The sequence below is a fragment of the Strigops habroptila genome, chromosome 7 (genome assembly GCF_004027225.2).
Source record: "Strigops habroptila isolate Jane chromosome 7, bStrHab1.2.pri, whole genome shotgun sequence".
In the NCBI taxonomy this organism is placed as follows: domain Eukaryota; kingdom Metazoa; phylum Chordata; class Aves; order Psittaciformes; family Psittacidae; genus Strigops; species Strigops habroptila.
This window is the reverse complement of record NC_044283.2, coordinates 24056237-24083887: the sequence shown is the minus strand read 5'-3', so window position 1 is coordinate 24083887 and position 27651 is coordinate 24056237. Positions and strand designations below refer to the sequence as shown.

At 39.2% G+C, this 27651-nt stretch overlaps 1 protein-coding gene across 3 annotated transcripts; it reads left to right on the top strand.

Annotated features, from left to right (window-relative positions):
* The first annotated feature begins 342 nt into the window (after positions 1-342).
* Positions 343-26207, top strand: TMEM156 (transmembrane protein 156). Of its 3 annotated transcripts, none has more exons than XM_030493383.1 (7): positions 343-452; positions 4902-5183; positions 6125-6373; positions 8416-8523; positions 11596-11700; positions 16857-16961; positions 24854-26207. In XM_030493383.1, the coding sequence occupies exons 1-7, from the start codon at positions 353-355 to the stop codon at positions 24871-24873; spliced, it is 969 nt and encodes a 322-aa protein (XP_030349243.1). In that variant the 5' UTR covers positions 343-352; the 3' UTR covers positions 24874-26207. The 3 variants fall into 3 exon arrangements, with proteins under 3 accessions (XP_030349243.1, XP_030349245.1, XP_030349244.1); XM_030493385.1 differs by lacking the exon at positions 24854-26207 and adding an exon at positions 13888-13931 and having other exon boundaries at positions 16857-16912; XM_030493384.1 differs by lacking the exons at positions 16857-16961; positions 24854-26207 and adding an exon at positions 13888-14251.
* Positions 26208-27651: the final 1444 nt, after the last annotated feature.

The window sequence follows — 27651 nt, the reverse complement described above, 5'->3', positions numbered from 1 at the left end:
CGATGATTCATTTACTGTTTAGAAGGTATATGAGATTGGCCATTAGGGGGTGATGTTCCTAAAGCAAAACTACCCCAAATGAATAAAATAGTTTCTGTGTTTGCTTTTTCTCCTATTTTCATCTGGTACATGAGTTTTATCTTCAGCGTAGTCATTTGAATAATCCTCATCTATGACATTGTAAGAACAGAACTTGGCTTTCTACAACTTAACGTAACCAGAAGAAAAAGGAAAAGTCATATTAGAAAAAGGAAATGAATAGATGCTGTTTTGCATAAAGTCTGCACTAAGTTAAAAGCTAAACCAGGAAGGAAGTTACCACCACTATGCTAGATGGGAGTGCTTCAGTGGCATGTGCTTGCTTTTGGGAAAATCAGAACTCTTCAGATTAGTCCTAGGAATAATTACTATGTTCATTTTATGTTTACCTGAATTTTTCAAAATCCATGAAGGTGAGTGAAAAGCTTCTAAAACAGCCTTCTATTTATTTGAAACTCTGATTGCAATTGAAAAGTTGGTACATGCTTTCCTAAAAGTGATTGTCAGAATGCTGTGCTCATATGCAAAGCATATAGATTGTTTTAGTTAGATTTTTAACCAAGAGTGTTAATTATTTGTGGCAATTTGAAAGGAGTTTGTAGTTCACTTATCTACACTGCAAAATTCTTGGTAACTATTTCCATGCAACTGTACTTTTACTATCTTCCTCATGAAGAGAGTAGTTTAAGCATGTATGTTCTTTTATAGCAGGCACTCATGTCTTAAAAAATTAATGTTTTTTAAGTTCCTACACTTAAATGTCTATAAAACTTTGTACAATTTCTGTCTGATATGAGATGCTGTCTGTGAAAGAGGCATGCGGTGGTAACCTGACAGAAAGTAGAGTGGCATAGGCGTAACTGAGTGAAGCAAATCATGTAACATAAAGGTCAGCTGCATTTTGGTAGTCCTAGAGGTCGATCCTGGATTTAGGATGAATGCAAAATACATGTGTATAAGTTATGCATTCAGTGCTTTCTTAAAAATCCATAAATAAATTAATATTAAAATAGTGCAGTTGCATCCATTCCCAACTAAGTTTTTGAGTACACAAACATTATAATAAAAAGCATCCCTTTGACAAATGGTGTGTGTTCCCAGGCATCATGAAATTAATTATTTAAGATGCATAATTTTCTGGAAAAAAAAATTCAGATTGGGTTATTTATATTTATGTCTCTATTAACCACAAAGAATAAACATGACAGTAACTAGAATATTTTAATAGATTTTTATAGTTTATACATGAACAAACTTGGTAAGCTGTCATAAGTTTCAAACATAAAATTGATGAGTCAGTTTCAGATGTTGGAATAATTAATGTTTTATCTCCATGCAGAAGTAATCAAAAGTATTTGCTGGTAGAGACCATACAAATAAACAATTACATGACTATTACCAGAAGAAAACATTGACCCTACTGTCAAACACCAAAGAATAATTGTGTTTTTCCATGATTGCTTTCCTAGATTGCTCTTACTGGGGATGCTTTATGCTGCAATAGCATGATCGCTGCAATTCTGGTATCTACATATGATCTTAATCCAGCATGTCTAAATTAAGATTGTGAAATATATGAGCAGAATACAACACACAATTATGTTGGGAAAATTAGAATCATTGTCGTATTTTGAATGTTCTAAAAACTACACTATATGTCTATATAACAGATGGTATAACAATGTCTGAATTACACGAGAAAGTAAATATATTGAACTATTTATTTTGAAAATTCCAAGGGATTTGGGTCCCTGGTTCATTCAAAACCTTCTGTTGGAAATTGGTTTTATTTCAGATTTTGTGGCAAACATAAAATGTACAGTATTTGCGGTAGATGTTTCAAATTGTTTTTGCCCCATGAGGCTTCACCACACAGAGCTGTTGTTGGACATCTTTGAGGTGTGAAACATAGTCACTGTATCTTCCTCTGTGAAGGGTTCCTAAATGAATGTCAGAGACCTCCTAATTCCACAGGCTTTCCCAGGATCACGTTAACGATGTGCGTACTTCAGGTTTTTAATATAAGCTCTGAAATGGCAGGCAAGCAAAGTATACAGATGGAAGTAAGTGAAACTTGGAGGTTTTATCCCAGGGGACGTTCCAGCATTTATTTTCATTCTGGAGAGGGAATAAGAATGGAAATTACTCATTAAGCAGAAATGTAGGGAGAAATCAATTTACAAAAACCCCAAGCCTTTAAAAATCTATCAAAAGGATACAGTTAAGCATTGCCAAAAGTGAAATGTTTTCTTTATATTTGTAAAGCAACCCACTTGTTTGGATATGAGGTATTAAACCTTTAAACTAATTTGCTTTAGAGCAGGAGGTTGTAGTTTTGGAGTCTGATGCTCTCAACTCCAGTCCTGTCCTCTGGGTCCAGCTACTTGATGGAGTGTATCTCTTTAAATCTATGAGTTGTGTGTTCCCCAACTTGTACTGTAGGCCTTGCATCTCTACAATATTATGTGATGACTATAATTTCCATAAGGAGGTGATAAAAATTACTATTTTATATACTGCTGAATTGATTCAAAACAGAATATCATAGATCAAATGAAAAAAAAGTCAAGTCAATCCAAAATGAAATATGTATGATTTTCATTTTAATGGGAAGCGAGTTTTTTACAAATTCATCTCTTCCCTGTGAATGATTTCCTTTCAATGGAATTGGATTTACTATGGCAGAACGCCCTGTAAAATGAGGCTTACTAAAAGAATTTCATTATCACAGAACTTAATATTAGGCATGCGGGTTACAGATCTTTGAATACAAAGCCGTTTCCTAGAGATACTTTGCATGGTTTCATCTCACTGATCCTCTTAACTCTTCTGGCTGGCTGCATTCAGATTTCACAAGACTCCTTCCACATTTCTAGTGATGCTTACATTTAGAAGGGTGCTCCCCAGTAATGCAGTAAGGAGCAAGTCTCTTTTGGGTACAGCAATCTGCCTGCCATGTGATCCACTGGGAAAGTCTAGTCTTTCAGCCCTGCTTACGGTCGTTATCAAGAATATATATCACTTCTTAGAAAGTCCATAATCTTGTGAGTTGGAAGAAAATAAATGCCGATGCTAGGTCGCAATTTGGTTGGCTTTCTCAGTAGAGATCTTTCAAGAGGATCAGGAGGTGAGCACCCTCCCTAACAGGACGGCAATCAAACTTTTCCCACCCAGATAACATGCATTTACCTGTCTATAACACAGCTCATAGGCAGTTCTGGATCCTGATTAGGTGTGGCATGAAGTCCAAAATGGACTTCATAGCGCTGAAGGTAGACTGCTGTCGCAGCACAGCCGGTGGATTCCCAAGTCTGCTTACAAATTTCTTGGTGAAAGGGGTATGACAGTGAATTACCATTAGCTGACCTTGAAAGCTGTAGCAGTGCCTTTAGACTGATGCATGCACGCCTTGCCGTGAGAGCAGAGTAAGCATTCAGTTGCTTCTCTCTGCATCTCCAGAGAGAAGCTCTACACAAAATGCCTCCTTCAGCTGGAAGAATTTGACCTCAGGAGCCTGCTCCACTTCAGGTTGTGTGGGTCAGATCATAAGCATTTTGAGGAAATGTTGTGTCTTGCCTCAGGGAAAGAGCAAGCCCTAAATTTTGTCTGACAGTTTTCCTTTTTGTATTAAAATGAATTATTTTCTTACCTGCATATGATGTGTATTTTACATTTCAATTCATTATGTTTTATAAGGAGTTTATGACTCTGATGTAGTGTTAGTGAAGTGAAGATAATTGATTTTGGCATTGGATTTTGGATTTAATTTCTGCATCCTGTCTGAAATCCTTCACTGAACGATTTCTGAGGTCAGCCTGCTGCTATGTGGGCACAGGTAGTCTGTTGAAACTGTCAGATTGCAGCTCAGCACTGCAGCAATTAAAGGCTGTGGTTTTCTCTAACTATGTTAGGATTTAGGAACATATTCATCTAATCACTCATAATGGGAGTTAGATGGAAAATTTCGTCTTCATAGAGATGCAAGCATACTACTAGAATTGGAAGCTTAGCTACAAAACTGTAGGTTAGTGCTGCACCAACTCCAGGATGTGGTTATTTGTATTCATAAACACGTCATTCATGTTGGGGTCCAAGAAGTTTTTGTTCTTAGAATTATTTTCATACTGAAAAAATAGTTCAACGTTAACTCACGTTAAAATGCAATATTTGTAAAATAAAGCCCTGCTTTAATGTGGAAGAGAGCTAAAATAACACTCATTAATAATTAATTCTATGTGGTTTTTGCTACTTGCCAGAACTGCATTAATGTACCCTTAGCTACAGTAATTTGATACTGAAATTTGACTATGACTACAAAACCAATGGTCCTAATTAAGATTCGTGTTTGTTGACTGAATGTAAGAGAATGTGGAGGATGTGGTTGGAGGATTCAGCAGCGTTTCTGTGCATTTTCACTGTGTGGTTTCAATATCACTGGAAAGAAAGTTTTTGTTCTGATTATAGCTATTTTACAGCATAATCGCACTGGTGCATTGCAGCTGCACAGCTGCAGGGCGAAGTCCCCCCTCCAAACATGAGTGCTTTCATCTTCTTTTCAAGTACAATCAAATCGAGGCAGCTTTGAAACAAGAATGCGAGTAGGTACCACCACCAATTCAAGTTAGTGTTACAAGAGATTTTATACAATTCATCAATGAAATCCAGTATCTAGGTAGTGGGAACACTGTGCTTGCTTTCTCTCACTTGATGCATTCAACGTGCTGCCATAACCCCCAAAAAAGAAAGCACATTACAACATGAAATGGTTAAAGGGTCTGTTACACGATGCTTCCATGCACGTATTTGTCCATGTGGCCTGTATGACTGTCTTGCTAATACAGTGTTCTTTTTTTTTTTTACAGCTAACACTGTAATTGTGTCATGCATGGACACGTGCTCACCAAATAACACCACTTTTCCACTTTGTACTTTTAACAATTCTTGCAAAACATCAGTACAACAAAGAAGAGAAAACAAGACTATTTTACTGAAGGCCATTGTAAATCATTCCAACTTCCAAAATATTCCATGTATTTGCCAGTCTTCTGGAATGGTACAACAGTCCCACACTAAACACGCAGAGTGTGAATCCAGGGGAGACGTGAATGTTGATCACCAAGGATCAGGATCAGTAGCTAAAAAAAGTAAGTAGGGGAAGAGAAATACTTAATTTCGCAGTAGCTACTTACAACATAAAAGACATGGGTTTATTTGGTAGTTAAAAGAAAACTTTAATATGTTGCTGGTTCTTGATGGTCTTTGCACATGTATGACCAATGGGGGTTTTTTGCTTGCCTTTGCATGGCTAAAAGATGCAGGCTTTATGTCAGATTCTCAGTGGCATTCATTCCTCGCTGTCAGTGAAACATGTCAGTAGCAAAATGCTGATTTCTTTTCTTTGAGGATCTTGTATAAAATCACAGCCACCTGGAATATTTCTGTTGTAAATTTGACCTCTGCCATCTGGCTTTTATGAATGCTCTGATAAGTCCCATCTTAATTCTTTTAATGTTCTTTTGTTTTAGCAAGTATGGAAAATTGCAAAACAAAAATATGTGGACAAACTCTGTTCTCAGCCATACCTACACAACTTTAAGACTTTTGACAATGTCTCACCTACCCATGTTTCTTGTTAACATTCTGCAAGTCTCACAGCTTGTGTGAAGTGAAACCAGGACCTTCTGCAACTGGTAGCAGATAGACTAGATGTACACTGCAAACCTCTATCATCATATGGCTTTTACTTGGTTTTTATTTTTTTCATAGCCTGGTTTTTGCCTGTTACCTTTGACAACAGACGACAAAACAACAAAAAAAATGAAAAGCTGAGAAGCTGGTACTAAAGCAAAAAAGGGGCTATAATTTGTAGGGGAAACATACTTTGTATAGGTAATCAATACTTTTCAGATCTGTTCAGAATAACTTTATATGACATTCGTTTGTCCATTTTATCATAGTCAGTGATGTAAAAGCTTACTGTATGTTTTGCAGATGAGACAGAGAACTCACTTTATTGTTCTGAGAGTTGTCTCTTTGTCTACCACATGCTATGTAACAGTTTCGTTTTAATTTTTATTTCCAAAAGCAAAAGGCTCACTTGAAATGAAAACAGAAGATGTTATTTATTTTTATAAATATTTTAATTTCACTATGGTTTCTGAGAAAGAAGTAGAACATAAAACTTACTACCTGCTGGAAATCCACATGAACAATTCTACAGTCAGAGGAGGAAATGCAGCTGAAGAATACCTAAACCTTTCCTGTCTGGTGGCAATGATGGAAGACCAAAACGACTGTATAAATATTTCAATGAGACTGAAGACTTATGTGGAATGTAAGTTACAAAGGAGAGTCACAATGGAAATCAAACCAGAAACAATATCAATCTTGCAAAAAATCTGCAGTTCTCTGCTTTCAGCAACTGTTTGAAAGTATAAGGTCATCTTTAGTAGCCAACTGAAGGTTTTTATAGTGATTTAAAGCAGGTTTAGCTGTGGCTTTCCCCCCCCCCCCAGAAGCAGCACAGCAAAGGAAGTGTCTGTACATTTTTTTGCTTAGCGGTGACAGACTCACAAATTGCATGTATCACAAAACCTGGTATTACTTTTTTTCTTCACCCCTCCCTGAAAATGGCATAACCCTGTTGTCCTGGAGGTAAACTGAAAAATTCCTGTTAACTTCTATGGCAGAAGAACCAGGAGATGGTTTTGACTTTTCTTATCGTTTTACTGCAATATCCTACCATAGTATACTTAGTAAAGCAATAGCCTTACTACAGCACACTTAAAAGAGAAATCTTCAGCTGAACTAGGCTTAGTTTTCCCAGAGGACAGCCTGTCAGCTTTTTAAATTTCTCTTTGTGCTGCAGGAGTTTTTTGGCAGATTCCCTGACCGTGGCTTCCAGCCTGTCTATATGCAACACTTGCCACCTGGGAATTGCTGAATTATTACATTCATTTTGTTCTGTATGGAAAATACATTTTATACTGTACTTTTGCTGGAAAAAAATAGGTGTTTTGGAGTTGACTAAACCAGTGTTAAATCTTAGAAAAGAGAGGGCATCTTAGTTGCTTTTTTAAAAAAATATGTAGCTATGTAGCTATGAGAGGAGTTTAGTTTGTAACTTGCCCAGCTAAATTGTATTAAAACTATAAGCTAACCACCCTTTGCTAATGGTGATTTTTCTGGGAAGTAGTTATCTCAAATTAACAATAAAAATGAACAATGCATCTCTTTTCTATTTACTTTAAAACAAAGCTAAAGAGGTGCTTATGGCTCTTGCTAAGCAAGGTTGACATTCAAGTCATTACAAGTCACTGCAGGACAGGGTAGAGTACTCTGAAAGGAGCCTGGAGGACAATATAAAAGATATTTTTAGTTCTGAATTAGGAGCGATGAGCTGTGCTTACCTCCAAGTGCCATGGGGTTATTGGCAGTTACTTCGTGACTTCTCAATGGAGAAGACACACAGGGGAAGTCAATGTAGGTCTAATTATGCTATTCTAAGTCAAGGAAAGGAAAACAGCGGTTTGGCTATAGTCTGTAATTTGATTGTATATGAGTCATAGTAATGTAGTTGTTTTTTTCTAATAGTTAGACAGTGTAAAGGTATGCATTAACATGCAGCTACCAAAGAAGTTTGAAAGGCCTTTTGAATCACCAGGAAGGAAAGTTCCCCACATCCTTTCTCTGTGGTATATAGTCCTGGCTTGTACTAGTTACTGAGCTAATTCGCCATGGAATGCGGGTGCGATCTGCAGCAGCTGTTGCCCAAAAGAGCAGCCTACCTCCTACACCCAGTCCCATGCTGATTATCCCTCAAGGCAGCCTTAGTTAAAAGAACTTCCCAGAGGGGTCCTGTTCATGGCATTTCTTCACTTCCTGATAAGAAAATTTCTATATGGAGAATGTTACCTTCTCTCATACATGAAGAGGGACCAGGAGGTTAAGAATGCCAGTGAAGGCCAGTGTTGGAGACTGGACCAGTTCCTTCTTTGCTCCACCCAAACAAAAAGGGGATAGGTATTACTCTTTATCTACCTTAAGCATAAATGTTGATCTTTGAAGCATCTTTTTTTCCTGGCTAAGTTGCATGTAATAGTTTATACAGATATGAGAAGTTTTAATTCACTTAGCTACCTATAGTTAGTTTAAACATGGGGAGATAGATACGTGTGAAAATGAAGCTAAATTCCAGATAGCAAACTTAATGTCAAACAACAAAGGCAGCAGAAAGAAAAATGCATAATCTTCTCTTTTGTTTTAAAGCTTTATCTGTGGGAATAGGCATGGTCCAAAAACCAAGAGCGAATGTTCTGCTTTTTTTCTGCCAGTGATTTGCTGCTTCATTTTCTCTCTTTTACGTTTTATGGACAGATCCGATGTGTATGACGAAGATCATTTGGCTCACCATGATTGTAGTAGTTCTTATGTTTACTGTTTCAATCGTCATCTACAAAATAATCCAAGATAATGAACAAAACTGTAAGTAACAAAAAGTTAATCTGCATGAATTTAAATTTCTATGCAATGTAAAATGTATTAATTTACAACAACAAAGGTGTTGATTATTAATATGGTTCAGACACCAATATTTGAATTGTAATATAGTAAAACCTTCTTATAGGGGGACTGAAATACTCAGATGATTGATACTATCACCTCTCACCTCTGAATTGTGGATGCAAACTCAAGCTTATTGATGGTGAATGAAATATAGGGGTTTTGACAGACACTTGGTGGCCTCTGATCCTTAGTGATATGAACTTCTGGTTTCAGCCTGATTCCAGCAGGTAAAACAATCACAGCTGAACCTTGTTGAAGGTTTTAAGTAGAAATGCCAATGGCAAATGTAAGCAGATGGAAATACCCTTTCCTTCCTGAAGATGATTCATCTAGGCCACGGCCAAGAAAAATTAGATATGAGGTGATATGCACTCCATTGTCTGTTCTAAAAACTGGTTGTCTAAATTCAGCAGTGGTGTAATCCCATACAGGCAAACCAAACTGTGTCTTCTTAACCCCATAGCTGAATTAAGCCCAGATAGCATTTCTTCTCTTTGCTGTTATTTCAGCAAAGAAATTATTGTGCTGTGATTTCTGAATCAGCAGTATTGACTAGGTCAAGTGATTAAAACTTTGCTACAAAAGAACTTGTCCTAAGTTCAGAGACTGAAGCAACTGTTTCATTCTGTAATGGCTGCAACAGCCAAGACAGGCTCTTCCTATGCAATTCACTTGGGATACAGGCTGAAACCAGATTTGCAGTATTTCTGCTAGCAATATACAGTGAAGAAAGCAAGAATAAAAGTGTCAGAGTACTCTGAGCTTGAGACTTCTGAGCAATCCAAAGAAAGTCCTCTGCACAAAAACAATGCAGAAAATTGAAGGCTTGTCAGCTGCTGGTCTTTGGTTTTCACCCCAAGTCAGAGCTAGGTGGCACAGGGAGCACTTGTCCCTTCATCAGTGTGAAGAGAGTGTTACTTAACCTGGTACCTGAGATAACAGCTCTTTGATGCTCTTCATAGCAGTTTCCTGAGACTTCCTGGGCTGTGTCAGCCCTCAGTGCACAGAATGCTTCCGGACAATCAGTGTTTAGTTGCTATTACCAGTCAGATGCCCATTCCCCTTGTAGTCCAGAGCTGCTGGATGGAGATCTTGATTGCAGGGGTAATAAAAGAATGATAAGCCATATTCAGTCCCCCGATCATCCTCTCTGTATCCACAGGCAGTTTTGTAATGAAAGAGCAATAGGAGCCTTGATTTAATCATAACTGAACAGAAGGAAGAAGGGTGCCCACACACAAAATGTTTCTATGATTATTTTTGCATAATGTAAATATTTTATGCATATATTTTTAAGGAATAAGCAAAACAGTTGCTTAAAATGGAAAATCTGTGCATCCCCCTCCCACTCACCCCCCCCCAATTGTTGAAGAAATACCTTACCAGATTACTTTGGTTAAAATACATCATCTTTTACTTATTGCTAGAACCAAATTCTGCGACCTATTTTATGTATATAAAAATCCCACAAAGCATAAAGTAGGTCTCTATAAGTGGGCTATTAAATGTTCCAATTTAAAGGACTTTTATTTGTAATTTGAAAGCTACCTATAAATGTCATGGATATGATTTTCTATGCTTCGAGTCATAACATCCTATTTTAAATGCAGAACTATTAGTAGTGATGATTAATGATTTACTGCCTTTATTCTTAAACATCAGTTTTCTATTAAATGCAGGTTTTTCAGAATCGTCATGGACACAAGCAGGGAGGAAAGATGCCCTTTTGAGGCTTCTAATCACTGACTTGCTTCTAGAATACATTTTCTGCTGATGGAGGAATAGTGTGGTTTTATTAGTTACATTTATCATATATAACATTATAAGCGACGTCAAATTGTTACCGATACAAAAACCAAGCAGATTTAAGGGTTGTATTCCTCTTATGTACATATTTTGGTGTCACTTTTAATTGCAAGTCTACAAACTGTTTTTTTCGGTGGTGTCCAAAGATCACAGCAGAATATTACTATGTGCTTAAAACAGCTGCTAAGATTTTTTCCAGTTATAATTCAATTAGTATTTTTTCTCTTTTCCAAGCACCACTGAAAGCTGTTGAGAAATACGGAATTATTCATTTCCTCTTGAGACCTTGCAAGACATTCTGTGAGGCAGGCTCTGAGACCCTCTGAAACATTGTTTCCATGAGTGCATAAAATAAAATATCCAAATAAACTTGGTGGAGGTTACAACTAATCCATGACAAAAGAGCTAAATTAGAACCAGCCCTTTTGCTTTTTCTCTTCCACTCTTGTCTTACAACCATTTCCAGAGCTTCCTTTGACAATTAATTGTTATAGTGCATGCTTTGGGCTTCAGTGCATTAGCTCTCCAGTGGCTATTCATAAAAAACTCATGACCTAAATAATGCTAATTTAATGAATTTCTTAAAGCTCAAGTGTTCTAGTGTTCTCAAAAGAAATTCATAAATATCAGTTCTGTAGAATTGGAGTGAGCGTGTCATCAGAAGCTTGCTGAGCCCTGAACTGCTGTCGTGATAGAACAGGGTTAACCATAACTTAGTGTTGAGAAACAGTCAGAGTTGCTCAACCCATCTCTATCTTTCTGAGTGGTGTAGAGCTTGCTCTCAAACCATGCTTCCTAAGATAAACACCCCATACATGCAAGGAATCAGTCAGCTTCCTAGGACGCCAGTGCTCTCCACCCTTGCTATTCCATTATCAACAGTGTGAGCCCAAACCTGTGCTAGAAGATGTACATTTTTATAACCTTCCAAAATTTGTTCAAGGTACACCGTACAGGAAAGGAAAGGAATAATTTGAAAGGGACAAACCTGAGTGGAATTTCCAGAAAATTCCATTCACAAAAATATAAACCATCTGGCCCTTGCTTTTCCTCATCACCGTATTTCAAAACCTGCCTATTTTTTCATAGGAGGTGTTCAAAGGTTTAAGAATAAGGGCTTTACCAGCTTTCCTGCCAATCAGAGATGACTGTAATTCTATAACTAACACATTTTTTTTAAAACAGATTGTAAACACAGAGTAACAGCATCATTTTCTACTATTCTGAGAAGAAATGGTTCCAGACACGCAAGAAGAACCATATCTGCTACTAGAATTCACCCTTTTCCTGGTAAGTGATATAAAAGTAAAATAAAACCCTAACAAATCTTGAGGCATAAGAAGGTCAAGAAAGACCTTTTAAGTCTTTCCTGCAAAAAGATACTTCAGGTTTGCTTCAGAGTTACCTTGATCCTACACAAAAGATAAATAAATAATTCTGACAGTAAAGCTCTAAGATTTATGTATATCAAGTGGGAATGCTTCTCCCAGTCTTGAATGTGTTGCATTAATGACTTTTGGGTTTTTACTGCCTTTTAAATTTCAGTCCTGTTGTGTGCCACATTTTAGGTTTGGCAGCTGAGTGCTTTGTGTTTGTATGAAAAGTATCTAGACATGTACATGTATGCGTGTGCTATGGATTTATGACTCTTGATAAAACCTGCTACCAAAGGATGAAATGGATGGCTCTGGCAGGACTCAGAGAATGGCTCTGCTGGCAATATGTATTCCCTATTTCTAGGGAAAATTCCCCCAAAGCATAATTTTCTAGTTTCAGATAGGAATTAAAATGTGGTCTTCTGAGATTGTAGTATGTTTAGCACAGATAAATTAAATGGCCTGGCTAAACTCAAAGTTTTGGTTCCAGAAATTATGATTTCGTGGTGAGTCTCTGTGTGAGGGGAAATCAGCAACTGTAGCTCTGAGTGTTGCTGATATTGCTGAAAGAATCATATGCTTTCATAAATTCCATGGATTCAGGTTTCACAAAAAGAGCTCTATCTTTAAAAAGATTAACATGAACCTATAGAATAATAGCTCTGAATAGCAAACCAACCCTGCTCCAACCAAAAACAAACACCAAGCCAGCAAATGAAAACATGCTTTAAATTTGGTTAGGCTTGAATACTTCGCTGTTTGTCTTGTTAGTTCTTCAGGAGTAAGAAGAGACTCAATAATTTCTCTCTATAACTCAGTAACTCATGGCATTTCAATTTCACCCAGAAAAGAGTGAATAGCTCTTTGTCTGTCTGAACTCTCTTGTGAGTACAGTTTATGCCTCTCACTTTTAAAGCACTGGCTACCTCTAAGATATATTTATGAGCTCATTTTTTTTATCCCGCAGGAAGAGAATTATCTTTCTGACATCTTTTGTCTTAGGTAGCTTCACTAGTACCATATCTGTTTTATCAGCATGTTCATGATGGCATTTTTAATGTTGAAAATCCAAAAGCATTTTTGATTATGAAGTTTTATGAAAATTCAAATCCAGTTTTAGTAGATCTTACGGAAGAGAATAGGAATCCCTTACTGGTCTGTCATTTTCACTTCTATGCGCCTCTCACTTAAATTTATCCATTTAACCCAGATAGATGCTTAGTTGTATGAACTGCTATAACGGGGTTTATTTTAATATTAAATTCCTTGATTTCACACACCATAATTCCAGTCAATCCTGTCAATTTCCCAGTTTATACCAATATAATTTAAAGTGGAATCAAGACCATATGAATTTATTCTTTCCACAGTTGCAAAGTCCAAGATTTACTACTGTTATAATGGATTACAAATAGCCATAGATGACTTCTTTGACAGCCCTTGGTAATATTTTCACTATCACCAGTGCATAGCTTGGAATTTTGAAATCGAACATTGAGATCCCTGAAGACAGTACAACCACTCTGGAGGAGACTAAATAACTATGTATCTGAGAGGATGTGACAATGTATCATATAGAGGAAAAGATGTATAGGTACTACTAAAGGGTTATTCAAAGTTCAAGATGGCTAAGGGAAATAAAAGAAGGAAGCCTATACTTTGAGAATGAGAATGATTTCCTAGGTAGGCTCAGGAAATTACTGTCTTAATATCACTGTGGTCCTACAAAAAGGTAATTTAGAGCATGGATGCAAGTATTGTGAAACTCTTAGTGGCTCTATGGCCATGAATTGTAACCATTAAATCTGATGGCTAGTGGAAGGAGGAAAACTATGGTATGTTCTCTAGGGTAGGATTAAAGTTACAGCCTTCTGAATTCATGGTACTGCAAAGGATTAAGCACATATAGTGAGGATAGGGGAGCCTGGAAGCATCCTGGTCATAAATTTGACTAAACATTGTGCTGTTAAGCCAATGGCTGCAGCATGGCTGTACAGAGAGTGTTCTCTATAGACTTTGGATGTGCTCCTGCCATTGCATTTATGTAAAACAGTCCCTCAAATGGTACAAAGTGGCAAAACCCAGTTGCCTTTAAATGCAGCCACAAGGGAAAGAGTAGAGGGTGCTTTTTCTTCATCCCAAGAAGTAAGTATTTAAGTGGCTGATCTGTATTTCCAGGCATAAAGCATTTTCATATCAAATAGAACTTGATAGTAGCAGCACATGGAAAACAGTCCATGAAGAAAAGCCAATTCTTTGCTTTGTGTTCATGACAGATACTCTTAAAGAGAGATTCCCACATAGGAGACTTTATGGCAAGAATTTCTTTGAGGAGCTTTCTAAAATCGAAGAGGCAGTAGAAGAGGTTTTGGAACAACTTAATAAATTAACAATAGCAATTATAAGAACTAGACAGTGTTCCCCACAGTGTTTTAAAAGAACTCAGAAGCTGCTAAACTGTCATGCACAGCTTGCTGCTTAAATCAGCCTCGGTTCCAGACAAAGGGAAAGCAGCTATACTTACCCTATTGTTATACCTTTTCCTTAGCAGACTTTCCTTAAACCACTGTAGTACCTTTTCCGCTACTAGTAAGTGATTATAGCTATTCTCATATAGCTGTAACCTGGAAAAATGGCACAGAATTACTTGTCGGGAGCAGGCCAGTGTGTATGAACTGTGAAAAAAAAATCCAAGAGAATTTGCACAGGAAACATTGCATAAATCAGGGTGTTTAATACCTGGGCTGAATATGCCTAGCAGGATCTTTTCATACTGGAAATTTAATTCATATAATTATATGGGTTATACTTAAGTGTGAATTCATATTACTAGAAGTCTACCACTATAAATTCCCATTTAGAACTTCTTTTGCTAGCATAAGAATGACATTCCTTGTTTATGTTTATCCTATTTTGAAAGCAGCATAAGGTGTATTAGAAAAAGGGCCTGTTCCTATTCCTATGTTAGAATTGGACTGTGCAGACAGGGAATCATATTGTTATTTATTTATTCATACTGTTATTTACAGTCTGTGTGGGCAACCTTAGTTCAAACATAATGCCTTGTTCTATGTTGCTCAAATGGAATAATACTCTCATTTTCAGGCTCAAGGACTCACAGCTTGGTTCATTACATTTTAGGATACAAATACAGGATTCCTTGAATCATTTATCTGGCTCACAGTAATGCAAAGTTAATTCTGATGGATGGTAATTTTATAACTCATCCTGGAAGAAAGACATTGCAGGATCATGGTGACAACCAGGACTCAGAGAATAAAACCTTGAGGATTCTAGCCTGTGGTTGTTTTCTGGACTGTTCAGAATTTGTGACATTCATAGAATTTGATACAAGTGGGCTCGACAGCTGTAATTTGCACATAAGAAACAACAAGACAAATTTCCTCTCAGTCATTTGAATTCCTGTATTGTTTCCTGTGCTGTCCTATCAAAATAATAGTTCCTCTCCTACAAGATTAGAGGAAATAGGCAAAATTCTGCCAGCTCTCTGATGTGTTTCTACAGCTTCAGGTTAGTTGACAGGTTAAAACCAGAAGCAAACACAGACTCAGTAATGTCAGGGCTGGCATCCCAGTGAGTTCAGATTCACTGCTCCTTGCTTCTACAGCAGCAAATATATGCAAAGCCAAGAAAGGAGAAATTTGTTTAATCTTGGCCAAGTGAAGCATCACATATTTGATTCTGATCCTCCTCAGTTCCTGACATAGATGAATAATTGTCTCTTCCTCTGCAACTTAGATGAATAATGCTGGGGAAAGCAACACTTGTCATAGTATTCAGTATTTAATACAGATTTATGTGTTTCTGAGATGCAGCATTTCCAGAGAAAAACGTGAAGCTAATAAGGCTTTGGGGTTTTTTTATTTTTCAGATGGCAGCATAAAATCTATAAGATACAGGTAATTTTAGGGAGCTTTTTATAGTCCCTGCAAGCTTTCCATAGAGCACTGATGCACAAGGGGCCTTTTCTCTGCTCAGTTTGCATGCATGCAGAACGGTGCTACACACAGGCTCTGAAGGGACTATCAGCCTACATTTCCACTCTCTCCAGGTTCATCCTGAGGGTAAAACAAGACCCACTGCTATCTTTAAAACTACCCCAGTTTTATTTTAACTTTGCTTTTCACATTCTGTTGCTTTAATTACCAAGATCCAAACTCTACTTTTTAATTGCATTTATAAAGGGAGAAGCCCAAATTATAATGTCAGTGGAGAAGAGATGTAGCTAAATATAAGTGTCACAGATCATCCTCTTGCTATGAGCTCAGTAGACATGCATTTGTAGGTTTACAGAAGTTATGGATGGTCAGGGACAGGATGGACAGGATGGAGTTAAAATACTATTTGTGTTCTACAGTAGTTCTTTGAAAAAAGCATTGGATCAACAACTCTGAGTTCATTTGCCTGACAATGCTGTTTCTGCATTTCTTTATCTGTATCCCAGTAAGTTATCATACCAGGATCTGAAGGCATCACCTCACCTTTCCGTACTTCTGAGGAGCATGCTGTCATCTTTGTTAGCAACTGGATGACACCCAGTAGCTCTCACTGTGTGTATGCCAAGTTAGGGTTAGGGTCTCAAACCTAAATCATGTGTTTCTGAGCATCAACCTGTGCTGCCCTTATGTGAAAATTAATCTGCAAGTTCACACTATAAATTCTAGTTGTTTCTGCTTAACTGGCCACCTGTAGGGTTTTGTACTTTGGGATACTCTTATATAACCCCAAATTTGTGTGCTTTTTTACTTTCACTACCAGTAAAATTTCCAAGAGCAAATTAGTTCAAACTGCTTCCCAGGGGCACTAAGGACCAGCATGGTGTAGTCCCACTAGTAAATACTAAACATGGTTAGGGCCTTTGGGAGTTCCCAAAAGTCATGTATCTGCATCTCTAGGCACTGAAATCCCACTGAAAACCTGGCTGTCCACCTCTGCCTCATGTGCAGATAGGTCTCCGTTGTTTTCAGACTTGCAGATTCAGAGTTCATCACTCTGCAGATGTATTTGCTGTTTAATAATACGTCTAAAAATTATTTCAATTTTCAATAGTGAAACCCAGCAAACAACAGATTCCACTGACTGCACAGACCACAAAGATACTGCCCATAATTCGTGTACAAGAGCACTGTCATGTGGGTGCACCGACTGTAGAAGGTAAGTAAATACCTAACAACTCCAATTATTCTGGTTTTCCTCATATTTTTAGAATTAACAGTATGCAATAGCTGCTGAAAATAAATTACTACTTTTCTAGCCAAGTACATGAGATGACAAACTGGAAAATTTGTTTTGTGAGAGCTAGGAGGCAGGGAAGCATAATCAATTTTCTTTCTGGTACCAAGAGTCATCTATAATCTAATGTGTTAGCCTTTTAAAGCTGTGTCCCTGAAGGCCCCAGTGCAAATTCTGACATTATTTTCCTGGTGTAGAATATTGTTTCCTGGACTTCAGCATTATGTTGACATTTGTTTCTGACAAGTGCAGAGGAAAGAAGCAATTTGCAAATGATCTCTCAAGGAAAACATGTTTTAAATTCATAGTTTGCCGATCAAATTCCCCAAACAAAAGACATCTATCGCTCTGTTGCTTTTACACCGGCCAAAAGTATTGACAAGAAGTTGGTTTCAGCTTGGAACCAGCCCTTTTACTCCAGTAATTGTTTCAGGAAGTCCAGATGTAAGGAAAAAAGTCTGAAAAGTAATGTGCAGTAAGTGATAGCGCTTCCTGGCAATGCTTGTAATGCCTAGAAATGAACAGATGCTACTTGAATAAATAATACAGACTAATATATCAATTGCATAGACAAGCTTATGACTCTTTGCACAGATTGTATTACTGTTTATGGGGAATTTTCAGGTTAAAAGCTTAAGAAACTCTTTCTTTACATCTGTTTAAATCGGATGGAGTTTTATTCAAAACTCAATATCAAACTCAATGTCAACTGTCTCTCAGGCAAACCTTTATCTTCCCACATCCCTGTCTGCCATGTACCTGCCCACCTTCATTGTTTCCTTTGAGAACATTTATCCATGGGTTAAACCCAAGATATTTCTAAGGTTGTAATGGGATGTGTTGCTAAGGGGGTGCTCGTTAGTATCCAATGCCTTCATTTATACAGTATTATGGCTGATCACTAGCATGCTTTGTTCTTCCTGGATGTTGGGTTCATCAAGTCATGTTTTAGAAGCAGGAAAAAAAGTCATGGCCCATTCCCATGCAAATCTAACTTTTGTGTTCCTAGAGGTGGGAGTAACCACTGGGATCAACCTGCCAGCGCTCCTGCTGGTTTTAGTATCTTAAGTGTTATGCATTAAAGAGTAGAAAGAAGAAATAGAACAACTTTGCAGATTCTTTAGTTGCTCTGTGAGACACAATATGAGATCCAGGACACTCTGGGCTGACGTCACCCATTTCTTTAATCTCTGGGTCAGTGACTGAAAGAAGATTAGGTATCTTGAGAATCCTCAAACCCTTTGTTCCAGTGCTGAGCTGTATAGGAGCAGGCTTGCTTTCCAGGTCATAACACAGTCTTCCTGCCAGAAGGACTGCCAGCAATGAGGTGAAAACTGGATGTGATATATGGGATTAATACCAAATACTTGAAATTGTAGTGTTATGTGACATTGTGAAAGATTGTCAAAGGATGCGGCTGGAGAGGCTGGAACTTAGATCTAGATCTTGCTTTTGATCGTGTTAGATCTTGAATAACATTTCTCAAAGGAATACTGTCTCAAAGCTACTCTGTGAAAATAATAAAAACACTTTCTGCTTTAGTTTTGCTTCACTTCCTGCAAATAAACACTTCCCCCTCCATCTGCTAAGGTCGTATTCAAGTCGTTACTACTTGTGTTCGTGGGTGGCTCTGTGGCTAACACTGTAACTGACACTGCAGTTACAAGAAAACTTGCTAACTACAAGTCCTTTTGGTTACTTAGGCTGTGGGAGGAGACCGTAGTCTACTTTTCTCACAAGTGCTAGGGTTGCCTCTATGAAATCTCTAGAGCGCTACTGAAGACTAGCTTCTCAGCAGGGAGGAGCTGGCTGCATGAGAAGTGCCACACATGGACAGCTTAGTACTGAGACTGAAAAACGCTAAGATGATAAAACTCTCAGAACTGACGATGACAGTTATAGACCTCATCAACTCGATAAAACCTGTGTGTTTTTACCCAAGAAGGAGGTGGGATGGAGATAAGAAGTGTATATCAGGAGCTTCTTGATCAAAAAGCATCATGTTTGTATCACACTGCCAGTTGCTCCCCTGAAGCACATGCATTTCAGATCACAGATACAACCATTCCTTCAAAGAAGGAAGGGTTAAAGGCAGAACTAGAAACCTGAGAGTGCTCCACCACAGATAGTGCTAATATCTGCCCTTCTCTGCTGCAAACCCGGCTTCAGACTTGGTAAGAGTTACCTCAGTGCCTGCCCTGCGTCAAACAGGCAAGACAGGGGCAGGCAAGCTGCTCTGGAGTTATGTTTTTCCTCATTTCCAGCTAGCTGAAGCTGCACTCAGAGAAAGCATTAACCACAGCTCAGAGTGTTTATTTGACTTCTGTGTGAAGAGGCTTGCTACACAGCAGGTGTGGCATGTCTAGCAGCAGCTGTAGAGAGGAGGAAACAGAAAAGCAAGGATCATTCCTACCACCATCATTATTACTACTGAGCCGGATGGAGAACACAGTGATGGCCTCAGCAGTGGCCCTGAACCCAACACATTGATAGGTGAAAGGCTTGACAATGTTGGTTTTAGTCACAGGAATTTAGTAAGTAAAAAATCCAGATCGGGCAGGAGAGCAAAGTACAAGGCATATTATTTGCTTATTGCTTCGGGCTGCAACAGGGAAATATTTGTCTTGCTAATAGATGGAGAGAGATCAATAATCCATCACACATTGCTACCTTCTGCTGAATGGTTCTCTTTATGTCAGAAAAAGGCAGAAAAATTCTTCTTTCTAAAAATATCTTGTTAATGTCTTTATATTTAAGACAATTCTGTTCATTATAGAGTGTAAGTATATTGATAGACATATGGCCACACACATGTGGCCATATTCCTCTATGTGTAATGTTATAGCCTGTGTGTGTATATATCTGTACATCTACCTGTGTGCGTATTTGTGTGTGTGGTCACAGAGATGCATACACGTGCTCTGTTACTTCCTGTCCATTGGTTACTCTCACAGTGACAGTTAATTCAGCTAGTAAAAAAATGCACCAACTTCTGTACTTGTACCTTTGCCAAAGAGCAAATATTAGCAACTGTCCTGGAAAAAAGGAATGAGCCAAGTCTCCCAAGAGCTTTAAGACAGTCCTCTCTTTACATATGACAGCTGTAGATGTATTTTCTTAGTGCTGTCAAAAGGTGACATTAATTACCATAAATTTGGAGGCTGCTGTTAGGAAGATAGGGAACATAAACATTTTATTCAGGGCAAATATTTGCATTCAGAGGCAATGCTGTTCGGGGACAGCCTGCTAGAATCAGACTTTCCTGTCCCTGCCAAGGACACCTCATTACAAATTTGCCCCGTGGTAAGAACTGTTTCTCCTCAGCTAAAACAGAGGTTGTGTAGTACTCATTACTCACTACTTGCACCACTTGCACCAACTGGTACTTACAACTTTCCGAGCACTATTTGCATCAACTACTATTTTTAGCATCTCAAAAATGCTATGGGATGTATATCTGGGTCTGGTGTGCCAGCAGTGAACACCCTCTTCTGTCACAGATGAAAAGACAGAAAAAAGAAGTGGGACTGATAGTAAAAAATCTGGGGGAGCAGATCAGAAGGATAAATACTGAATTTGTCTATTGGTGTGAGGCTACTAGCTCCCTTTACTTCAAAAAATGCAGCATGGGAAACTGCAAGAGGACTAGCATTTCTGAATACACTTGTTTCAGTAGCTGTTCCCTAAAGCAATGGGGACAAGGAATAATTGGAGTAAGAAATAAAAGTGGGCAAGTAAGACTCAAATCACCACACCCATTAAAACACTCCTATATATGACGAACAGCCTATCTGAAGGTGTTGGAGCATTCAGTGAGATGATTTTGCTGATGTTTAGCCCCAAAATCATTGTTACATAGGGAAGGTTTTGGCTGAACTTGCCCCTGGAGGCTTAAGAAAGCTGGTCCCAAAGAGTAACTTCTCTCCATGACTGTGTCCTGCCCTTGTGGCACTCTGTCTTTCCCAGTGGTGTGGCCAAGTGGAGTCTGGGCAGGCTGGCTGTGTAGGTCTTGCTGGCCTCTTCCACACCAGAGGTGCACTTCTGTCTTAGAGAGCTGAGGGCAGAATGAACATCGCATGTGTATGGCACGCAGAGAGACTGTGAGGCCTCTCCTGCAGTACATCTGTGCTCTGCCCGTCTGGGGAGAAGCACATCGTATTCTCTGAATCAAAAGGAGCATTAATAGATTTCATGAATGACTGGGGACAGAGCAGTGTTCTCTTATTTGGGGGAATTAGAGACAGATATAGACCTGACAGTTTCTGGATGAAGTGCTGCCATTTTATGAGGAAAGAAAGCAGGAAAACTCAGTGTCTTAAAGCCAACTGTTGTGGACTTTTTTTTGTTGTTGTAAAAGGCATCCAGTATCCTGCTCTGAGCTGTTGTTGGATCAAATTCACACAAATTGCTCTCTATTAGCCTGGACACTTTATTTACTGCATCAATCTCTTTGACAGTCAATGCCCCAAGGACAAGCCGAAAAAATCTGTCCTGCCTCCCATTAATTCTCTTAATAAAATTGGTGGATGTGTCAAAGGCTGCATAAAAGCTAATGAAAGTTCCACCTCAGCAACTGACAATGATTTTTAGCACACTGCCTTTCGCCATCAGCACTTCTATCTCTCTTTGTGAAGAGCTTTGAGATCCTTGAACATATAAGGTGCTTTACATCTCTGCATTTCTTCCTGAGTTACAGTATAGTGGCATAGTTAGATAAGACAAGTTTATCTCCCAGTGAATACAGAATTTAAGGCACAATCTTATCTTTAGGTAAAATGGATTATAAAATTGGAACATAAGGTATGTGACTGGTAACTGACAGGGATGACGCACAGGGGAAGCATGTGTATGGCTAAAAAGGTGAAAACCTGTTTCACAGAAATTGTCAAATAAAAGAAGTTGATGAGTCCCTTTCCTCTCTTACAACCTAAAAGCCCTTGGACACAAAACGTCCCATGCAGTGTGGTTGGCACAAGAGTTCAGTAAGTGTACAAGGGGCTGATTCATATCCAGCTACATTCACAGAGGGACATCACTGCTGTCATTTTCTGAGGATACCCTCCCCTAGCAATTTAGAAATTTAATTGTGCAGATGCCAGTCTAATACCAGGAAAATTGATGCTCAGAGGGCTGGAGCACCTCTGCTATGAAGACAGGCTGAGAGAGCTGGGCTTGTTCAGCCTGGAGAAGAGAAGACTCAGGGGAGACCTTAGAGCAGCTTCCAGTACCTAAAGGGAGACCAAGAAATCTGGAGAGGGACATTTTACAAGGGCGTGTAGTGACAGGACAAGGGAGAATGGCTTTAAACTAGAGGAGGGTAGATTTAGATTAGATATAAGGAAGAAATTCTTCCTTGTGAGGGTGGTGAGACACTGGCACAGGGTGCCCAGAGAAGCTGTGGCTGCCCCATCCCTGGCAGTGTTCAAGGCCAGGTTGGACAGGGCTTTGAGCAACCTGATCTAGTGTGAGGTGCCCCTGCCTGGGGCAGGGGATGGGAACTAGATGATCTTTAAGGTCCCTTCCAAGCCAAACCATTCTTGGATTCTACGATCCTATGAAAATTCAGTACAGGTCCACCTGGGGTATTGCCTGGGCTTTGGCTCAGGCCCTGCTGCCTTCCTGTAGAGGTTTTTAAACGCCGTCATTGCAGAACTTAGTAGCACAAACAGAAAGGGTAACTAGAAATATTCTCTGCCTACTTTTCCTTGTGTGATTGTGGCTTTACAAAAATGTTTTTGTATTTAAAATAATCCCTCTCTCATCTGTCTTCAAGCAAGACGCCCACAGACACAGCAGAAGAAACAAATTGTGCAGGGGAAACAGTGGAACTCACAGTTCAAAACAGGCTAGCAGAGGCACATGCCAAGTGTACTCAGGAGCAAGAGAAAGATTACAGTTAAGCTGTGTTTATAAATCATGCATGGATTTGTGAAGAACAGTAGGTGTTCTTTGAAATTGCTGGGACCCTTCCAATTATGCTCTTGACACTTTTTCTGAAGAGCATCAGTTCAGTGCTCAGAAGTGATAGTACTGTGGTTAAAGTCATCAGGAAATGGCGGGGGGATGCAGCTGGAGGTAAAAGATCCTGCTAGTGCTGATGTACTGGGTTTGCCAGTTGGCCATTTCAGTAAGATATAATTTTTTATGCTTTCATGAATTCCTGTAGATAACTATGAAAAAAGATTTATGTCCATATGCAGCTTTAAATTGTTTTCAGGACTGTATGCAGTCACTCAATTACATGTTTATTTTTTTAATGCTATGAAAGATAATTCCTCCTCTGTTTCTGCTTCCATTAGAGATTCAAGTCTTAATCAGGCACTAAAATGAAAACTCCTCTCAGTACGAAAGAGCTCGCAGAATCAGACTGCTGAGCGCATTCCAGGGCAGTTGGCACAGTTGTTGAGCTCTGCATGAAATGCACGCCAGGATATGTTTCTCTCCAGAACAGACACTGGGAGGTTTTTGAAGGGAAGCACTCTGGCTTGCTCGCAGAACCGGGCTGTAATGGGCACGGTGCAGGCTGTTTAAACCCACTGTTCCATCAGCCAGCATCAATTTTTGATGCATTGTATCCTGCCTACGCTTGTCATTCTCTAGCTCACTTCAGCAGCTGCTGCCTCCAGTATGATTTCACAGCTGAGGAACCCTTCTTACCCCAGTTCTTATGATGTAAAGGAAAAGGGAGATAGATGTTGTTATTGGGCCTGCAGCTACATGAACTACCAGAATGGGTGACAAGCTACATTTACTTTTTCACTCAGTGAGAGTAAGAAGTACAGAAATCCTGCACTCTCCCCCCACCGCCCAGCATTGCGTAATTCCTTAAAAACTAAGATGAGCTTGACTGGGATCTGGGCATTTTCATATGTCAAGGTTCCTTATCACATATTACTCTGTGAGCTGTGGTCTAAATTTCATATGTCTCACTGATGATTACTGAGGAGTACTTTTCACTTTGGAATGTGTAGAAAGCTGCTCTTATTTCATTATTTCCAAATTTGTCCCACTGTATACAAGTATAGTGTGGGAAATGGAGTTGGGCAAAGGTTTGCAAGTTCTTTTGTCCAGCAGGTGGTTTGCATTGGTCTATTTTTATTTTTTCTCATTAGGATAGTTTAGCTTATTTTGGATCAGCTGCAGTAGATCTTGTTAATATCCCAGATTCACTTCTGAACAGTCAGCTGCAGGAGGAGCAGCTCATGAAGAGATGCTCAGGAGCTGACACAGAGCAAGAAATTTGGGAGTGGAGGCAGATCTCCAACAGAACTTCTCCCCTTGTCTAGCTGCCTGGAGGGAAGAAGAGAGTGAAGCCTTCTCAGTTATTTGAAGGAAAGAGACCAGTCACCACTCACCACCTACCTTTAAAAGACAGTTGCAGACCGAGCTGTGTGTAGATGGGGACACGCTGCAGAAAGCCAGCCTGAGACACCTGAGGAACAGACATCCTTACGGAGCACTCCAGCCAGGTGGATGGGGTGGGTGCTCTCCAGGGCAGCTTTTGGCTCTGCCACTCCTACATTGCCAAGTTTCCCTGGAAGCGAGTAAGATCTAGTGCTTCTCACTCCAGTTCCACTATTATGCTCTCCTGGGGCAGGTACCTAACGAACTGTTCTGCTGGCAGGTATCATTCCTTGGTCTTCTGCTCCAATCTGATGTGTATCATCTATTCTGTCTCCTCTTAGTTACAATATTGTTTTCTTTCGTAATAAAGAGGGGAATTCATTGCTGTGAAAGTCAAAAGAATGACATTTAAGATAAATTAGGAAAGACCTGATTAACATCCTCTTTTTTTCTGATTCTGTTTTCCTTAGTTTCAGATGTCACCATGTGAAATATCATTACTATTGGATGAAAGAAGACACATCATACATACACCACAGAGGAAAGCATCTCTATTTCCAGTTTGGGGAGCTGTTTTCTGCCTTTTCATGAGAATACCAACTGTGCATTTTAGTTGAGAAGCTCCATTTTGTCCATCACCACAACTATTTGGTATTAAAAGAATATGAGGGACAAACGTGTTTCGCTGTAGAAACAACTTGAGTAGGAGAGTATAGATTTCACATCTATTTTCAGTTCATTTGGGGTTTATACTTAATCATACAGCTGTGAGAGAAACCTTGCCACAATTTCATTCTCTATCAGAGAAGAATGTTTTATATTCTCCATAGGATAAAAAAGTCTGTTTAAAGACAGAAATTATCCTCTACTTTCATGAAACAAGCACAGTTTTCAGCCTAATTAATGCTCTAGGTGATTAACTTGCTTAAAAGATACAATTTCTGGCTGTTGAGGAAGGTAGCTGAAAGATCACAAGAGAGAATTGTGCACTACGTTTCAATTTCTTCAGTAAACCAGGAGGCCTTCAGAAATTCTGTAACATCTTAGTTGATAAAGAAAAAAATGTCGAAAAACAATAATGTGGCTTCAAACCACAAAATTGTTATTATTGTTTTTTAATAACACATTAAGACACAAATGGGGTTTGTACTTTTTGATAAATTGCATTTCTATCTTTTGTACTGGCTGAGGTTGTTAGTATTCAGACTCATTATCTCCTGGAACTTTTCCTTCCTTTCCATTTATTCCTGCTCCTCTGAGTGCGACAGACCTGTTTGGGCTGCGCAGGGTCCAGACTCATTTGGTGCTCACACACATGCACATTATTTGTGGCTACAATTTGTGGGTACATCAATTACAGGGCAGAGACAGAAATTGCAGAGCCAGGATTTGAGACTCCCCTGAGCTAAATCCATCAGGATGAACAGATTGTAAACTGCCCATTGCAAATATGATATGCAGCAATTTAGCACCATGTTAATACTTCATAACCTCCATCCCTTACATTTATATAGCTTTTTCCCTCCTGAAGCTTTCCGAAATTGCTTTTCCCGTCATCGTACCGCACCAAGCCGCTTTGATTTAATAGGAATATTGTGAACATTAGCTTCTGAGTGATTTGAGGCCATACGGAATTTTTTCTATTTGGTTGGATAAGTCTGAAGCATTCATTTCTATTGTTTGTTACCATCTTACAAAAAAATCAGAGAAAAATACCGACTTCCTTGATTTGGGGGCTTTTGAGGCTTTATTGCTTATATGTGGTGATAACTTAGAGCTTTTCAGAAATGGATTTTTTAATACAGTCAATAAAATAAACCTCACAATTTGTTTCTGGTTGTTTTTTTTTCTTTCTTCCTTACTATGGAACAGCAGCTTACAGATGAAGAGATATATCTATCTCAGATCACTGTAGAACTGCTAAGACCACTTTAGTCGGTGTTTGGATGTGTCGGAGCATGGCACTATCTATCAGTCTTCCCCTTTGGTAACCCAGAGATCTTTTTGATAGGGACAGCCCTGCTCTCATGACCCCAGTTTAATTCCCTTTCTCTTATAATTTAACTCTATTACTCTTTCTGCCTATAACCTCCCTCCTTCCTTTTCTTTGCGTAGCTAAACTGTGACTTACTAGCGTATTAGCCTCAGTTACTCTACAGTTCTCTGTTTGATTATACTACCCTGGCAGGTTCCATCTTCCAAGTTACCTTTAAAAACACCAAGACCAAGTAAACCCAAAAGGCTCTTACAAGCTTTTAATCTCTGTTGAATAGAGCCCACTGTGTCTTGCAAGTGTGACCCGAACTACAGGACGCAGTGGGAGAATGGGGATACATTGGCAAGAATGGTAAGAAAAAACCATGATCCTAGGGTAATTCAGGTTGAAAGGGACCTTGGGCAGTCTCTAGTCCAACCTCCTTACACTGGAGGAGGAAGGAGGGGACTAAAAAGCAACCAGTGTAGTGTCTTCCCATGTTCTCCAGAGATCCAGTTGGTTTCTCTCCTGCCATGTCCTCTTAACCCCTTGTCTTCATCTCTGGCCTGTTCAAAACTGAAGATGTGAGGACAGAAAGGATGTCCTGGTGCAGCCTCTCAAGCACAAGATGATGGATGGGCAGGAGGGAAGAACCTCAGAAACCAGCAGTGAAAAGGAGACATGAAGGTAGAGGAGAGTGGGGTGAACAGAACTGTCAGGGAAGGCAGAACTGGTGGCCTTTGGAAATGTGCAACATGGCTGTGGGGCAGAACCGGTAAAGGGGCTGAAGGAAAGGCAAGAGCATCTTAAATACCAGCATTGTATCAGCTGCTGACGGTGTCTGGGATAAGCAAGGGCAGGAAGAGTAGGAATGCATTTTTCTAAGCCTGGTAAATGGGTTGAGAGGCTTCTGAAGGTGTTTAAAAAGTTAACACTATGTTCTGGCTTTCATTTAGGTGACATGGTCTGACTCCAGAACTGGGCCCTTTCGTCGAATGTCTTTCAGCCTCCACCCTGTAGCGCTGGAAAGAAATAGCACACATTTGTGTGAGCAACATCCTCACGCCTTCCTCTTTACAGCAGCAGCAAATTCAGTTCACTAAGAATTACGAGAAGTCCTTGCTGCAGTGTTTTTAGCCTCCTTTTGCACGTTGTTGTGTTGCATGAGAAATATTCTTTCACTCCTTGAGTAAAATGTTTGAAAGGCAGAATGAATAGCTAGTGCTCTGCTTTGTGTCTGGCACAGCACCTCCTCAAAAAGACTGCAAAGAGAAGGAGACCAAAGTGGGGAGA

Excerpts from the sequence above, each read along its gene's own strand:
- TMEM156 (XM_030493383.1), top strand. The coding sequence starts at position 353 with ATGTGCTTGCTTTTGGGAAAATCAGAACTCTTCAGATTAGTCCTAGGA. Across the intron at positions 6,374-8,415 it reads ACTGAAGACTTATGTGGAAT|ATCCGATGTGTATGACGAAG; the intron begins GTAAGTTACAAA and ends TTTTATGGACAG. Across the intron at positions 8,524-11,595 it reads CCAAGATAATGAACAAAACT|ATTGTAAACACAGAGTAACA; the intron begins GTAAGTAACAAA and ends TTTTTAAAACAG.